The sequence below is a fragment of the Lepidothrix coronata genome, unplaced genomic scaffold, assembly GCF_001604755.1.
Source record: "Lepidothrix coronata isolate B3197 unplaced genomic scaffold, Lepidothrix_coronata-1.0 Scaffold7, whole genome shotgun sequence".
In the NCBI taxonomy this organism is placed as follows: domain Eukaryota; kingdom Metazoa; phylum Chordata; class Aves; order Passeriformes; family Pipridae; genus Lepidothrix; species Lepidothrix coronata.
This window is the reverse complement of record NW_016690187.1, coordinates 6,102,895-6,121,044: the sequence shown is the minus strand read 5'-3', so window position 1 is coordinate 6,121,044 and position 18,150 is coordinate 6,102,895. Positions and strand designations below refer to the sequence as shown.

At 35.5% G+C, this 18,150-nt stretch overlaps 1 protein-coding gene across 1 annotated transcript in view; it reads left to right on the top strand.

Moving 5' to 3' along the window:
• The window catches only part of ITGA4 (integrin subunit alpha 4), a 35,858-nt gene that overhangs the window by 9,797 nt on the left and 7,911 nt on the right, over positions 1-18,150 (top strand). The window contains exons 7-18 of the mRNA XM_017838791.1: positions 3,377-3,462; positions 3,799-3,858; positions 3,952-4,089; positions 5,085-5,196; positions 7,133-7,227; positions 7,554-7,644; positions 9,014-9,059; positions 9,463-9,617; positions 10,812-10,966; positions 14,151-14,300; positions 15,573-15,649; positions 17,888-18,038. Of these exons, the coding sequence (XP_017694280.1) occupies positions 3,377-3,462; positions 3,799-3,858; positions 3,952-4,089; positions 5,085-5,196; positions 7,133-7,227; positions 7,554-7,644; positions 9,014-9,059; positions 9,463-9,617; positions 10,812-10,966; positions 14,151-14,300; positions 15,573-15,649; positions 17,888-18,038 (1,316 nt within the window). The remainder of the gene's footprint in view (positions 1-3,376; positions 3,463-3,798; positions 3,859-3,951; positions 4,090-5,084; positions 5,197-7,132; positions 7,228-7,553; positions 7,645-9,013; positions 9,060-9,462; positions 9,618-10,811; positions 10,967-14,150; positions 14,301-15,572; positions 15,650-17,887; positions 18,039-18,150) is intronic.

Here is an 18,150-nt window from a genome sequence, read left to right as displayed (position 1 = left end):
ACGAAAATATAAGCTAAATAGGTGGTCTTGAAGTGAGTGCACAGTGATTTTCAGTGCTTTCATTATTAATCCCAGAAGTGACAGTTCTAAAAATGTGTTCTGATTTTGTTAAATATTATTTTATTATAAGACTTCCTCTCTGTTCTTTTTACAAGGAAACTTCTCAAACTTTGGATTTCTGTTATTATCATCTCTCCACTGAATTTTAATCATTTCTTGATTTAGAAGGTAGAGATATGCTTCTGTTTAGCAATGGTTTGCACTTCACTCTTACGTCTGAAATGCTGCCATGGACTTTCATGGAAAAAGACAGTGATTTCACATATACCAGAAATATGGCAAGTTTGTTACAGTGAAAGCTGCAAGCAAGCCTTAATTGCATTGTCAATAAGGGGAAGTATGCTATGATCTTTAGAGACAAACTTGCCTGCAATTGTGATTTTTTTCTTTTTTGTTCCAACTCTGTCTTGGTCTGGATATGTGGGAAGGCAAACCTTATCTATGAATGTCTGCAAAGAAGGCCATGAGGTGCCTACTCATGTACCTATATCCAAGTAATTAGCTGAATTTAGTGCTACCATTTGGAAAGGTTTATGCCAAAAACCATCAGCAGCTTCAGTCTTCTCACTACACACTAAGAAAAGCTCGTCTGTCCTTCCTAAACCCCTGAGCAATGGTATTTTTGCTTGTGACCATTGCACTTTCCCATTCATAGATCCGGTTCTCATGAATAAACATTTCTTGTTTCTAATTCCACTCCTTTGACAATAGGAAGTAGGCATATGTTATGAAATAGCTATTATGAAATACAAAATGGCTAACTAACACTTCAGAATTCAGTACTGAGCCTTGCAAAGGCTGCAGATGGACTCTGCAGAAAAGTCAAACGAAAGAGATGCTGGGTGGTCAAAGGTAATCAGACATGCAGATCGCCAGGGTCAACCAGTAGCATTTCTAGTAGCATTTCTAACCTTCCATAGGACAAACAAAAAACTTCAGAGAACACTTGCTTCAGCTTTCCAGTAATAGCAAAAAAAATACTCCACCTCGTAGGGGAAAAAAAGCTCATTCCAGATTTCTGCTCCTACAAGTATAAGAATGAGAATTTCTGTAATGAATGAGTCAAATCATTGATAGCCAGAATCCAGATACAGGCAAATGGGTATAGGCTTGTATAAGGACTGTGCTGGGGAGAGTGTTGCGATCTGATCCAGGATCTGAAATCAGCTGGAGTTTGTTTCACTAATACTTCTCTAGTGACCTGGTACATATTGGCTCAGCAGAGCCTGTGCCTTTTAAACTTGGCCTTTCTACATGAAAGTGAAGAAACGGACCATTAGCTCATCTGTGTGTGTCTAGAGTAGCAGCTGTGATAAACCTTAAATTCTGCATTGTTTCATGCTACTTCAACCTCTGCTTTGTTCCCTCATAATAATACATAATGTGGTTTAAAGAACATAAAGGTACATTCCTTCGTCTCCCTCAGGTTTTGTTCTGTTCCATCTTTGTAATTATTGAAGGCAAAAAACTCTTCAGGGCTAATTCTGTTACCAAAATTATTTTTCTTTTTAAAATCTGAGTTTACTTCTCCCTTAAATAGTGAATAAAAATATCCCTACCAAGTGGTGGAAGTATATTATGCTGAAAGTGTAATTCAAACACATGACTAGACATAATTATCCACTTATTCTATCCTTCTTTTGGCAAGGACTGAGAAGCTTGGCATCTTTATTTCCATGTTTTCATTAAACTATCAAAAAATAATAATTAAGAAACTAGAGACTGCAGGAAGTGCAGAAGCATCATAACATTTTCCATAAGTTGTTTATGTACCAGACAAGTGAAAAAAGAAGGAAGTTAGAAAGAGAAGCTGGTAATACATAACTCTTGGTAGTATTTCCTTGACTACTTCAGAGTATCTTGGAGATTAATAACTGATGTCTTTAAAAGGAATTATGTAAGTCAGTCAGTCTTATAAGTCAGCTGAACTTGGTGAAAGAGTAACCTTAGGCACTTAACAAACTGTCTTAAAGAAATCACAAAGTAAAAGACAGTTTCTTTTAGGAATCTGAGAATGGCAAATGACCTTACCATTACTAAGTTTGTCAGTTTTCTGAAAAGAGGAGAGAATTTTGGAGTTGTAAATAAAATTTCATTTATCTGTGCTTTTAAATGGTCAATTATGTGATTTTTGCCTGCCCCCCACCAGACATTTTAATACCATTAAATAAAAGTGAGGACTATGTGAATACTGTAACTTTTTTGTCTCTTTGGTGCTTTTTTTTCTAAGTTCTTAAGAATTACCAATGTTTACACTTTAGCAGAACCAAAATAACTAGAAAATAAATGTCAGAGGAGGTAAATTAAGGTTCATCCACTTAAGCTTAATTTTTTGTTAAATAAATAAAAACTAGGTGTTGACCTTTACATGATAAATTGCTTTGTTCACCTCTTTTAGCTTAAAATATGAAAAGAAAAAGATGTCTTAATGAGAACTTGAATTCTATACAGTTATCTTCACAGATGAAGATTCAAGGCTTGTTCTTATCTGATCCAAGATGATTTTTCTAGTCTCTCTGCATGCTGTGAAAATCAGCAGTCATTCAGTAAATGCAAGAGTAGCAGAATATGTTAACTGTCTTACCAGTTTCAACTTATCTGTAATGTATTCTGGAAAGAGTAAGGATAACTTGGGCAGCTACAGGTTGAGGCGTTAGCCTTCCTTTTGCAATTCCGTGTCTGGATGTCTGCACCAAAATATGGTCCTGTTTAGGATCTGTCTACACATACAGTGATGCTTTGTTACGTAGATTCATTTACAAAAGCTGATGTAATGTTTTCTTAATATATAATCAGGCTTTTGCTCCACTTTATTCCTGACATTTTCATGCGTGTCTACAGTGCTCTGTGTGTGTACGTGCACATGCATATGAGTAGCACTACATTTAATTTTGCTGCAGTCCAGTTACGATAGTCAGAGTAACAACTGAATCAAGTGTTTCCACAATGCAGTGAATGGACTTTTGATCATTTTTATTTGTATTACAATATGGACTCACTGAACAATTGCAGAATATGCATTAACAGAAGGTGTTTGCAATTTACTGGCTTTTAAAGTATGGCAGATAATTGAGTTCCTGGGGAAAAAATAAGTGTTTCTGGCACTTGTTTCTGCTTGCTGAAACTTAATGTTTGTATTAACCTTTTTCTTTTGTTTCAAAAACTTTCTTTTCTGTTTTCGTTGCTAATTTACATGAGGTCTGAATGTCAGATTCACAATAATCTGTGGTGTTGACAGCTTTTATGTGGCATGCTCCCACTTTTTTTTCCTCTACATAGCATTTCCAGTACTGAATAGTGTATTTTTAATTTACAGGATATGCTGTTGGAGCTGGACATTTTCTGACACCAGACAGTACAGAAGTAATTGGAGGGGCTCCCCAACAGGAGCAGACTGGTAAAGTAAGGGATTGTCTATACTATTGGTTTGAAGAATATAGCCCCACAAAACCACACATGATTTTCCAACTTGGATTAATATATTAAAGACAAGTATTCAATAGGTATGACTTCTCACTGGGAGAAAAGTTAAAGAAGGAATTAGGGTAAACAATCTAGATAACAGTGATGTGAACTATGGTGTTAAAGAAAGGTGCAGATAGGAAATAGTAAATAGCTGTAGCTTGTGATATTGTGTGTTGCTTTGCTGATTCTCTAGCATGTGCTGTAGAGAAAGCAGAGGGAAATATTTCAGATTATAGTTTGCTGAACTCCTCTTGTATTTTCTTTTCATTTTAGGCCTACATTTTTAGCATTGAGAGGCAACTAAACATTCTATTTGAACTAAGAGGTAAAAAGGTAAATATTTCCTACTACTTTTCTGTACCTTATAACTTGTAGCACGTCTTCATCAAAATTCAAAAATAGTAATGATTTCTTGCGTGCACACAGCTTGGTTCTTACTTTGGAGCTGCAGTTTGTGCTGTGGACCTGAATTCAGATGGCCTCTCAGACTTGCTAGTTGGTGCTCCAATGCAAAGTACCGTCAGAGAAGAAGGAAGAGTTTATGTCTATATTAATTCAGGTTCTGTAAGTATTTTGTCTTAGAAACACATGGCAACACAACCATTTTAATATAACAGGCTAAGAAGAGATTTCCTCTCTATTATCATACAATATTTCAAGATACAGGAAAAACAACTGTAGAACTGTGATGACAACCCCAGCAGGAGTGTGTAGCCTACCTGCAAAGGCCAGCGGTGTCAGCTGTAATGCAGTTACTTACAGTAGTGTTAGAACTGAAGACAGGCTGGGTTTGTGTCCCAGAAGCTTCAGGGGGTGACACCCTGTCCCTGCAGCCCCTTTGCAAGCTCTCCTCCATTACTGTGCTTCCACTGAACTGGGATGTGAAGGGCAACTTTTTAAGTACTTTAGAAACAAACAAGGAATGAAAAATTTGCATGCAGTTTCTGGACCAGTCAGGAAAGTTTTGCACATAAAGTAACTGGACAGATGGTGCATTAGAATTAGCTTCTTTTTAGTCTTTCTAAGAGTTCAGAAGTGACAGTGTAATCACTATTTTTGTGTGCTTTTGAATTTGTCTGGCTTTCCAAATTTTATCTTCATGTCTTATTTCCCTTCCTTTTCACCCTAATACGTATTTATTCTCTTATGCTTGCTATTAACCTTTTCTTAACTTTTTCTTACAGAGAACTAAGTCACTACAGGATACCTAAAACTCACTAAGGCTGCTCTGAAGCAGCTATTTACTACCTTTTTAGCGCATGCAGTTTTCTCAGAGCAGTAAGGCTCTGTATTTTGATATAAGCTTGCTGCTGTTAACAGCACCTGTTAACAGGTGTTTGCTGTGGGAACACATTGGTGTTCTCTTTCTTAAAGAGCAACTTATTCTTTATTATTCTTACACTAAATACTGTGAAATATCTTTGATAATGCTTGCTTCTACACCAAGGAGTTTGGTAGGATGATACATTGGGAACCAAGGCAGTTTTAACATTTTGAGTAATGTTCCAGGTCACCTGGAAGATGCTCTGTAATGTGCCATTGACTCTGTTTTCCTTCAGGAAGCAAAGATGGTTGAACTGAACATAGAGCTCAGTGGGAGTGACTCATATGCAGCGAGGTTTGGAGAGTCCATAGCCAACCTAGGAGACATAGATAATGATGGTTTTGAAGGTAAGAATACAAAGAAAACCCCCTGGGTTTCATTCTCTTAGATCAGTGGACTGTCATGATAGACAGGAGGATTTTGGAAGTCTCAAAATAATTTAAGTTTGGGGCTTGACCTTTTTTTTCTGACTTGAAATAGAGCTGCTTCACAGTCAAGAATTAGGTTCTGTCTCTTTAATGAAGAGCATAAGTATAAAGTGATAACAGTCTGTAATTTTTGGTGCTGGACCTCAAAACTAATCCTGTTTTAGATATCTGAGACAAAGGTTAGGGAACAATTTGGCAATTTTGTAACATCATAAATAAAAATTACACATTGAGTCTAGATCTGCTTCTGTGTCACCAATAAGAAGTACTAAATATATGGAGATATTGAAAACAACCTTCAAGCTGGGAGACTATTGTGGAACTACTTCCCAGTTAGGACCTCAGGTGACTCATGAATTGCCTAGTATGTGCTCCCAGAGAACTGGAAACAAAGGGAACGACATCAATAGCCATGCCCCAATACTGAAATCATAGTCTTATACACAAGTTTCAGGTTTTGTCCCAAAACATTTGCATTCTGCAAAAGAAAACTGAATCCCTATATAGGGATGGAGAACAGAGAAGTAAAATCAAATTAATAGCAGCATAGCAAAGTAGATATGTGACACAGAATATAATGTAAAATGGGCATCCTAAAACTGCAGGGGAGGCGGAGCAAACAAGTCGATTAGGTTTGGAAGGGAGCAAAAACATGGAAAATAAAAAGTGGACATAATGTTGAGAGTGGCAGTAGGAAAAGAAATTTTGTAAGAAAAAAAGCTGGAAGCAAAATATATAGGGAAATTGGATGCTAGAAACCAATTTTCTGTAGTAAGTAATAAAAAAGAACAGCAGAGTGAACTTCTAAATGATCTAAAACATCAGTATCAGCCCTGTGAAGACACTGGGATGTGTGTTGCTGTAGAATCTGACCTCCTCAAGAACGTGTATGTTATTTTAGTAGGCACAAGTTGACTTGTACTAGTTTCATCACACCAGTAGAGAGACATAACATATTTTGTGTGTTGTAGTCACCACAGTATGGATTCAGTCAAGGAAGTGTTCAGTAAAACCAAATAGTCAGAGCTTTGCTTTCCTTGTGATTTCGGTTTGGTGCAATATACAGTATTTCTGATTTGCAGATAGTTTAGTTTTGCTTATTTGTAAATACAAGTTCACAGTTATTAATAGTGACTTTCAAGATGGTGTAATTCATGTGCCCCTCCCTCCACTGTTTGGTCAACAACCTCTCAGGCTCTTTGAACCATGGGAGTTTTTGGTAAGGGCTGTTGAGGTGGATTGGTGGGTGGGTAGGTTCATTCAGTTTGTTGTGAATTGCCACACCCCTCTGGGATTAAATCATCCAAGCATAAAACAAACCAGCTACCTTCACTTTCTCCCTAAATGCCTTTCCAAGCCTGTTATCTACTGTTATGGACATTTCATAAAAAAATGAATGGTTCATTTCAGGCAGCGTAATAAAAGTACTTCTTGTGTTTTAGTGATATAATCCATGTAGGACGAGCAGGAAAATCATCACAGTTCCATGAATACAAAGCTTTTTTTCTTTTTTTTTTTTTTTAAATTTTAAATTATAATTTCAGCTATTTTCATGGTAGCCTTTACACTTTTTAAGGGTCAAAATAAGTATTGCTAGAAACTTACAAGACTTTGTCTTGAACAAAATAGTTGTATTTGACTCTTGTTTTCCAGAAAAATAGCAATTCAGGTAGAGTCAGACTACTGAGCTGCTCTTTACTGTTTTTGTTTTCTTCGTATCTATGTTCAGCACTGTTTTTGAATTCAGTCAAGTAAATTTGGTCTGGCATTGCATGCATCATGACTTGCATTCCTTTAACCATTCCTTGTTCATATTTCCTACTCAGCTGATCATTGCTAAATTGTTTTTCCACAGATGTGGCAATTGGGGCTCCACATGAAGATAATCTAAAAGGGGCTATTTATATTTACAATGGCAGGGAAGATGGAATAACACCATCGTTTTCACAGGTAAGCTTTTTCAATGAAAAATAATCAATCCAGAAAAAACTTAAGTTTAAATCTGAGAGGGTTTTCCCTTCATTTAACACTATGACCACCTGAAGTACTGTAAAAGACTTCAGAAAATTTTTACGTAATCTGTGATTTCCAGTCATAATATAACCTGTACTCTAAGAGAGAAATAAATTGGGTTTGGGGCTTTAGACAGGGTTTATGGGACTTAACATTTGCAGGAATTGAGGAAGCACATAATTGCCTTCAGGAGCTGGGATAGCATTGTAGCTCAGAGATTAGCTTTCCAAGAATAATTTTATCTTTTACCTTTTCCTCCTCAGAGAATACAAGGACATCAAGTCAGTAATTCTTTAAGCATGTTTGGACAATCCATAGCAAGTGGCATTGATGCAGATAACAATGGATATCAAGGTAAATTAAACAATGTTCTTTATTTTTCATTTTTAAAAAAGTAGAGATTCATAGGGAACAACACTACTGTGCTACTTGATACTTTTAACAAAAGCAAGATCTGTTATTAAGACAACATGTCACATCTTGTGTTTTGGAAAGAAAAAAGAAGAGGTAAAACTGAGGCCAAGCAGTCAATTTTCACGGTCATCTAACTATTATTTGAGGACTGAGAACAATGCAATAGTAAGATCGTAGTGCACAAGAGTAAGAAAAACATAATTTTTATTTTTAAAGCAGCTATCTCATCTGCTAATGTCACAATGAGCTGCTTTGGGCGCTGGAAGCATGTTTTTTGAGCAGATTAGTGTGCCAACCTAAGTATTTTACTGGCCTTCACATAGTCCGGATTTTGCCAGGAGCGATGAGCTCCTTGACTCTGTGTGAACAACACGTTAACCCCTCTTCGGGCTCATGGCATTGAATAAGACCCTTGTGGAGTTGCTGTGGGCACAACATGGTAGTGTTAATTTGGTGTAAAACAAGTTAGCTGTTTCCAAGTATACATTAATTGCTTTATATATTTATTATATTTTAAATATTTTAACATTTTGCAGATTAGTGTCATGTCAGGTCAAGTGTGCCTATCCTGCCCCTGCGGATGTAAAAGCACAAAGTTACCATGAACTGCATGGTGTATGCTCTGGCTCTGCTCACAGAAATGTTACCCAGCTTAATTTGTAGTGCTGGGCTAAAAGATAGTTTACAAGTAGTCTGCTCTCAGGTCACCTGTTGTTTACTGATTTGCAAGTCATATCCTCAGACCCTTGTATTGTTTAGAGTCATCTGACAATTCACTTTTGCTACCTCATTTGATAGGTGTGTATATATACCATGTATATTTCTTTCCTTGTCGCATTAATAGGTTTCAGTGAGCTTGGAATAAATTAAATAATTTTTCTCTTTCTCTCTGTGTATAATTTCATGCATATAATATATATAAGCAATTCATTTTTTATACATATATAATTATATATGTGTGTGTGTGTGTTTAGCAATATTGAATATCTGGATTAGAAAGAAGGCAAGTGCCTCCTATTTAGCTGAATTGTCCTTCATTATCTGCCACTTAAACATGGAATAGAAATCAAATCATAGCATTATCAATATCTGGAAGTCCAGTAAATGAGCATGCAGTGTTAATGGACAGTGGACAAGTATTTCAGGAATCATTGTCTGGACCTTTGAATATCAGCATATCCCTGCTTATAAATAAAGGGCAAATGGTGTTTTAATGCTGACAAAAAGGTGAAAATGCTATAAAATGCTTGTACCTGAGAAGTAATTCTTGTTGACAAATTATGCTTATTGATACATTTTTTTTGTACAGATGTAGCAGTTGGTGCATTTTTCTCCGATTCTGCTGTGGTGCTGAGGTGAGATCACTATGTTTCAGTGCCTTTGAAGACCATACAATTTAACTCTGTTTTTTAGTGTAGTTTAGTAAAACTCAGTAGTATAATTTAACCTCATTATATTCTTATTGATGTCTTGAACTTCAGTCATTAGGCTCTAGAATGGTCTACAAATCAAACATTTAAGTAAACACCTTGAAGAAAATGAAAATATAATTTTCTGATATTTTCTGAATATCTGAAACTTCTTGAGGCAACAAATAATGCACATAGAACTATTTGAAGCTATCTAAAAAATGCAAATAGCTTAAAAATGATGATGGTAAAATATAAAAATAGATTGTCAAAAATGGTTCGTTTTGCACAGATTGTGTAAGCTATTTCTGAACATTATTTGTGAGCATTTACTCTTTTCTGTTCTTAGAACAAAACCAGTGATAATTGTTGAAGCTTCTTTAAAACATCCTAATTCAATAAATCGAACTAATTTAAACTGCATGGAAAATGACCAGCCTGCCACCTGTATGAATTTGAAGATATGCTTTACCTATAGAGGACGAGAGGTACCTGGTTATGTTGGTAAGCTACTGGGAAAAAAAAAACAGTATATGTATTCAATATAAATGCACCTATTTCCAGAATAATGCTACTGGTATTTAGTAGACCATTAATCTGAGTTCAGAATAAAATGAAAAGTTGAGATGTCCTCTAAAAGCAGTCCTCCCAGGCATGGACCAAACCATATGGGACTGCTGTGGGATGCAGACTTCCACTTAGCAATAGAGAGAAGACAATTTCTTCCTAAAGTAGCTCAAGCACCTGATCATACCATCGTGGAACATGATATGAAAGAGAGGGAGTCCCACCAAAATTACTGAAAAATATATCTTGTATTATCTTTTATATAATGCCTGTTTTGCTTTAGACAAAAAAACAGTATTGCTTGAAGCAATATCTATCAGAAGAATATTCATGGTGAATTTATTTAAGATAATTTACAGTCTAAATTTGACTATTGCCTGGGTGCTTTTAACCTACTTGTCGTGTGCTACTTGTAAACTGCAAACAGCCCTGCAAATACGTGGTATATAAAATTAAATTGTTTAACTCTTCTGTGTGAGAACATAAAATATCCTTTAGGAACACGTTACAGAGAACATATTGCAATGATGAACTGTAGAGTTACAAGTCCAGATCTTTTGATATTCATATTCACTTTGAAAGATGAGCAGTCAGACTGGATCATGCTTGCTGGACTTGGACATGAGACTCTTCAACTTCATAAAAAGAGTAGCAGAAATTGTAGGTAATCTAGCTCAACTTTTGGCAAAGATTAAGTAAAAGATCAGCAGTGCTCTGCAACTTGCTATCATAGCAATTCGTGCTAACTTACATAGAAAAACCTGTGAAGTTCAACAATATTTGTCAGTGTTTGTTTACCTACCAGTTTGTTGTAATTTGTCAGATAACTGAAGTGGGTTTTCTTTAAATAGATTCTGGTAGAAAACTATAAATATAACCTGATAAAACTATCCCTGATGTAAAAGCATGTATCAGGGAACAGTCATGAAGCAATCAATTTTCAGAGTATGAGAAACTTTCATTAGGTATGGATTTATGTCAGAGCATTTTTAAGCAGAGCATTTTAAAATGGATGTTACAGAACATGCTTGAGGAAGTGAGTCAGAAGATGTAATTTCTATCATAAATTCATGAAAATCAGAACACCTAAAGATTTTACAACTTTTATTTTCCCTGGGTTTTATTTTGCAGTATTGCTTTATAATCTGAGTGTTGATGTGACCAGAAAAGAGGATACACAAGCAAGGTTCTATTTTTCTTCCAACGGAACATCTGATACAATCTCAGGAAAAGTAAAGATTTATAGCAAGAATACTGCCTGCAAAGATCATCCAGCATTTATGAGGGTAATGTAATTTTCAGTGTGTGTTGTCCTGTAAATCCTTTGGTCTCCTTTGAAAAGCAAGGAAAGGTTTCTTTGCTGCAAAGAAACCTATTTTGTTTACAATTGCATCACATCATTTTGAAAGTAAAATATTTGTGTTCATAACTTCCACATTTATTATATACTAATTCTGATGCTTTCTCAGCTTTCTGTAGAGAAGTCAGAGAGTCTGCCATCTCTTATGTTGGTAAGAAAGTGCAGAATAATGATAATCACAGTGATGAAATAGGACATGAGCAGTCTTGACGTTTTTCACCATTTTTTATGAATGACAGATCATAGAGTGAGGCCGTTTTGGAGCAACCAAGAAGATACAGTGTAACATGCATGTTTTGAATGTTTCTGATGGAACTTTCCAATGAACTCCTTAGTGCAAAATCTTAAAACCTGTGATTTTTATTATGTTTTGTCATTTGTAACTATTTCAAAGAACACATGTATGGTCTTGCTCCCATTTTTACTGTGAGAAGTTAAGGTAGACTCAGCTAATAAGAAAAGAGCCCATCCCTGATCCATAGGAAGTGAAATGAAGGCAATTGCTAGAAAACAGTCTATACTTCAAGGTTTATAATGTGGTCTGTTTTGTGAATTTGTTGCAAGGAGCCGAAGGCTAGCTGGGTGTGAAGAAGAGCACTTGCTTGGGATTGTTTGATTTTTTTTTTTTTTCCTCCAAGGGATACAGCACTCACCAAGGGGAATATTCATATAAGCTAAAGATGGAAAAGGGCAGGAAGAGCACTCATGAGAGTTTCATTAATGAACTTAGATCTGAACAATATGGAGAATGTGCACTGTGCTGAAAAAATGATCTCTCTACTCCTGTGCTTACAAATGTGAAGCCTGCACAGATATGTCTTTCTCCTGCATGAGTTTTGTAGTGAACACAGTTACAGTTCTCCGTCTGTGAAGATGTAGAGGCAACTTTGTTGTAGAAGAAATCTGCTGGTAGAAGTGCTTCAGAAGAGAAGTCACTGAGGTAGAAGTGCTGCCAGAGCACTGGGCATTCAGCAGGAGGCTGTTGGAGACCTGCAGGGTGTCAGCTGGCCAGGGAGGCCTGTACTCACACCAGTAACAGAGATGGCACCAGCTGCTGAGCAGCAGGAAGCTGGCTCTTGGTTTCAGAAGTAGAGTTTGATCCAACAGCAACCATCCTTTCAAACTGAGTATGATAGTGACTTAGAAATAAGTTATTAAGAATCTAGTCAGTAAGATCCTAACTGCAAAGTAGTCCCAAAGTCACTGTTGCCCTGGAGGGATTGAACTGCCATATTCATGCTTGATGTATCCCTCTGAAAGATGAATGAGGGACTTGTCTTGAAAGTGGAAAAAAAACCTGAAATCAGGACAAGGATGTAATATTTTTAAGGCCATTCAATGGAGAAGGAAGAGTAAAAGTGATTAATTCTGTCGAACATCTTAGAAGCTTGTGTATTCCAACAAAATTTTGAGGATAAATGGGAAGAACTTGGAAGTCCTAAACCACAACAAACAATAAAAAAACAATGGGCAAAAAGGAACCACATTTCATTAAACTTAGAAAAAAATAGACTTATTTCCTCTAAGACCTTATCTAAGGGGGGAAAGAATTCTTTAAAGAAATACTAAGGACAGGGATTATTTAGCTGTAAGAGGAAACAAGGGTAATAAAATAATAGACTAGTTTGCTTAGCCTTTTCTTTAAAATCCTCAAGGTAGCAATTCTGTGACCTTTTGAAACGAACATCTCTCAGGGTGACTGATGCAGTTGATCCTGCACAGAGGCTAGAAAATAGACTTAATTTTCTACAGCTACAAAAAAACCTGCAGGGAAAAATCCTTCCATGTATTTTTCTTCCTTCTTCCTTTCACTTACTTTTTGTTTATGACACCATTAGAAGCCAATTCTTTACGATAAAGCTTCTGGGTAGAAAGGAAAGGTTATGTTGTCTACTGGAAAATTGCCCAGATGCATCTCAACTGGTAGTTGCACCTAAGTGAATGTTTCTTACAGGAGCAATGGAAAATTGCCACTTACTTACAAGAGTTTTGTAAACTAAGAGAGATCTGATTGACAGCCAACCTTGTACAGATTGCTGTACCAGCATCACAGGCATTTGTGTAGGAGGAAGGAATTGATTTGGCTCATCACTTCCTATAGTCTATCATTAGTATTTTTTCCTCCATAGAATTCAATTTTCTTCTTAGTTCTTAATTAATAGCATTATAAGTATCTCCTTCCACCCACTGAAGCTCCTAAAGTTAAGTAAGTGTGAATGTCTGTCAAGTACAGTCCTTGTAAGAGACAATACAAATTTTATGTATTTTGAGTAAAGGCTAATTAATAGCTAATTAGTATAATGGAAGTAATATAAAGCAGATGCGGAGAAGACCTTGTGGAAAATTATTATGAATTAGATAATATGCAGTTTTGCTAACACAAGCTTGCAGATAAGAATTAAAGTAGTGCCCATGTGGAGGGACAATCAGTGTCTATCTATCCCCTACACTTAGGGAATAATTTAATCAGGTTTGCTATTGCTAGTACTTGGTGCTTCAAGCTGTTCAGTTTTCACAAGTAGGTAGTTTGGACTCTGATCTGCAACATTCCTATGCAGTCAAGGCTTCATTTACAAAACAGTCATTTATTGAGGGGTTTGATCTTTTTTAACACAGAATGAGAAATAAAGAGGCATAAAAGTAAAATTCAGTCAAGCCCTGATTCAATGGTACCATTGGAGAACTCCTTTTGATTTCATACAGAAATACCCACAGGTTTTGTCTGGCATTATCCCACTGCTTTGCTTTCTCCATTTTAGCCAACTCTTCCCTATTTTTCTGCTTGGGCAGTACAGCATTTCATAGGTGTGTAAGGCAGTTTTATTGACAGAAGTAGGTTCACTATTCAATAAGATTTCTCATAACAGAAGAATCTTCCATTCTGAAATGTCTGATGCTGTCATTGAACAGATTATGCTTTTCTGTGTTTCTGATTACCTCCTTCAGCAGCAGAGATGTCTGGAAAAGTATATGAGCCATATGGAATTATTTTACATGTGAAAAAAAAGTGTTGCTGTTTTAGTTAGTTCTAGGCAACCTTATAACTTTAAAGCATAAGCATACATGTCTTGTCTTATATGATTAACTCATTAGGTTTCCAATTTTCATAGAAAGATGTAAGGGATATCTTGACTCCTGTATATGTTGAAGCCAGTTATCGTCTGGGGCATCATATTCTACAGAAAAGAAATGCTCAAGAATTTTCACCACTTCAACCTGTTCTTCAACGGAGGAAGGAAAAAGATATTATAAAAAGCAAGGTTAGTGTATGAGTTCTCTTTTTTTTCTATGTAGTAAGTAAATATTTGTGTTTTAGTCTTCAGTTAAAAATGCTTCACAGATCCATGGGATTCATTTTCCAGGAATGTGTTTTCCAGACCCACACCTAGTGCCTTGACCTTAATTAATAAATCACAATGCTAAAAAAATGCCTAATTTTTTGCTAAAAGATGGTTACAGAACTTGTATACAATCTGTATTATGATTTAAAAATAAATAAAAGGTATGTGCTGAGAAGTTGCCTGAATATATAATACTATATACCTCAGATCACACATGTATGAAATTTACTCTTTGAAATATGTATTCTTTTACAGCTACACTGTATGAGTCACTTTCCACTATAAAACAGTTCTTTCAAATTAATTCTGTGTTAAATACACAATATCATGTTGGTATTAATCTTGAAGTCTCTTGACAATGTTGCTGAAATATTAGTTCTTTGAAGGTATTGCAAGTTTTCAGACACAGTCTGAGGGGGGAGCAAAAGAGTTTATTCTGTATCCTCTCATAAATATGAAATTAACTTTTTACCCTCCAAAAGAAACTTATTGTGTTAGTAGACTTTGACTTTAGCAAAAACCAGAATACACTGAATTTTCAACTACCAAATGGTCATAAACACATGATGACTTTTCACAAATAGTAACCTTCATGTAATTAAGATACAGTTGACCATCAGAACTTTTGAGATATGTGAAAGCTTCTGTCATATGGCACACTTTACCTTTTCATCTTCGTTCAAAACTTTATTTTAGTAACCTCAGAATTATAGAGAATAAAGAGGGTGTTGTTGAATATAGTGACATAAACATCATCTATAGCAGCACACTGATAACCAAGGCACAGACACATGCAACTTACGGTGTCGCTACTCTCATCAAACCTTTCTGACAATATGGTAAGTAAAGGTTGTGTAAAGAAAATCTTATGTTGAAGGAGAGACTGCAGAGACATCAGTTCTGAATCTTTTAAAACACTCTGCTCTCTTTATGTACTACTTTTAAAAATTTGTCTGAACGTACACCCACTGGTTTTATTGTGAGACACTGAGTCTGGAAAGCCTCTCTCTCCACTGTTACTCTGGATGCACAGAATGGTAAATCATAGACTCATGGAATTGCTTTTTAGGAGTAAGAGCTATCAGACACTTCCAAATACTTAGTTACTAGATGATAGGTTTCTTTCTGTTAAATACTCTTACTGAATAATACACTGAAGTGCCTTTTTTTTTTTTAATTTGGCTTTTACAGTTTATTTTTGCACGACATTGCTCCCAAGAAAATTGCTCTGCTGACTTAAGAGTTTCTGGAAAAGTTGTTTTTCCAAAGTAAGTATAATGTAGCTTTCGTTGTTTTGAGAATGATTCAGTCAGATTTTATCTTAATTATTCCTTAGTCTTTTATATATAAATAACATGAATTTGCAAAAGTAGACTGTGGACTCCCTGAGAAAATACAAGGATTAGAGCTGTGTTTAGTTGAAGAATATTTTTAAATCATAAATCTTCCAGGAAATGTAACAGAAATCTATATAATTGAAGAACTGTTACTACATATTTAGAAGATTTTACAGCTCAACATACATCTTCTTCCCAAAAACATAGATAACTGGACTAAGATACACTGCACAAAGCACACTCAATATGCAGAGATCATAACTACTGTTAAATTGACAAACTATTGGTTATTTATGCTGATCTTCTGAAGATATTGTATTTGCACTGTACAAAGTCTCAACCAGTATAAAACTGAAGATGTAATATTCTTAAATAAATGAGGAAAAAGAGCCACTTAATTATTTTAAGTTATATTTTATCATCACAACGTTTTTCTTTACTGACTATTGTATTTCAAAGTAAGAAATGTGGGGTTTTGGTGTGCAAAAAGAGAAATTTTACCTGTTGTGAATCTCAGCTAATTAGGTGTTTGTTTCTTGTGTAATTTATCACTTTTAAAATTGATTCTACTTGAATCAAAATACTAGGTTAAACAACCTAAAATGACACTGAAAGATGATGACAATCATATAATGCTGATTAATCACACCTGTGTGATCCTGAGCACAAGCTTTTTCATATTCATAGATTTCAGAGTAAGATGAGTATCTTGCTGCCTACTTTAACACATGGCTCGTAGCATGAGTCATAAGCCTTTAATTTTCTTAGGCTGGATGGTTATTTTATTTGAATGCTCATAAACTTTTCAGAAAGAAAGATTGTGCAGCATTTTCGTTCATGAAATTAGCAATGCAGTTTTGTAAGTACTTCAAAACTCAAAGAAAGGAAAACAGATTACAACACACCTGCTTGACATTAGGTACTAGTAGCAGATTTGCAGTGTAAATAAATAGTCTAAATATCTTGATAAAGTGTGAAGTATCACCTTAAATTACCTTGTGCCCCTAGAATCTCGATTAAAAACTAGTTAGCTGTGAAGCATTAATTTATTTTGTCTAGACAGAATGCATTCATTGTCGTTGAAGAGCAGAGCAAACACTTCCGGTTTTAAAAGAATGAAATCAAATAGGGGTGGCAATGTAATGCTTTACTTACTGAGTTATGAGTCTTCATGTATACACTATCATGTTTTGTTTAAATTGCTTAGATTTTGGCCTGGTCTGTAAATTTCTAGTCTGCATCATGCATTTTTTAATGAAGAATGAAATATGATTACCAGGGAAAAGCTCTAGTTCAGCTTTGTTGTAGTCCCAGATGTGCACCTGGTGCTTTTGTGTACTTGTGTGTTAAGCTGAGAGGCATCTTTGTGACAGCATATTGTTAATGAGCTTGGCTTTAACACATATAAGAGGACCGAATGGTAGGCATATAACTAGTAAAACAATGTTAAAATTTAACCTAAACTTGACAAGCTACCGAAATGTTAACATTGTGTTATTCTTCAATTCGCTTTTGTCTTGGAACCTATCTGCTTATGCAGTGCTTTTGCCTTCTGTTGCTTTTCTCAGTGCCAGCTTCTTTCCCAAAGGTGTTCAGTGACTAATGCTTTGGTTTCAAGCCAGAATATCTGATAAATGTCTATTTCTAGGCAGCCTTTCTACAGGTCTTAATTAAACTTTAATGTCAAGCTGAAGTTTACTTTTGGCCCCCCATAGGATGTCTGTACTTGTAACATGATTATAGAACATCACATAGATCATAAGCTAGGCATGTTCACTTGCCCTCTTTGTGATGAGTTTCACATTAACTGAATCCTATATCTTGAGTGCTAAGAGTGAATTATGAAATAATGTCTGAAAATACTGTAGCAGTGGTACATTGCTATTCTGGTCTGTAAAGGGAAGGACTGATCTTGTAAAGGCCATAGGCACAACTGGGCTGATAACAATTTTCCTGCTCTCGCATTAACCACTTTAAAAGGTACAGTACTGGTGTTGACCATCTTATAACTGGTCAACAGTTACAGGAGAGTAAAACCTTTCTTTACATCTCCAACAGAGCTTTGTCAGAACCCGCTGAAAGTAATTAAAAGGGCAGCAAAGGAAAATTTTTGCAAACAAGCTGTATATAGAATTACTTTTCATTTATATTATGATAATTATTTTTCAGGCCTCATGATAAGAAAACATATCTTGTTGTTGGAAGTATGAAGACTTTATTGTTGAATGTTTCTCTGCTTAATGTTGGAGATGATGCATATGAAACTATCCTCCACATTCAAATCCCTAAAGGTCTTTATTTCATTCGAGTTTTAGAATTGGTAAGAAAAAAAATCCCTCAAAGAGTAATCCTTTGGTATTTTTCTTTCTCAGTTAGGCATTTTTCAAATTATGTTTATGGATTGTTGAGCTTTTTTAGATACCCACACAACA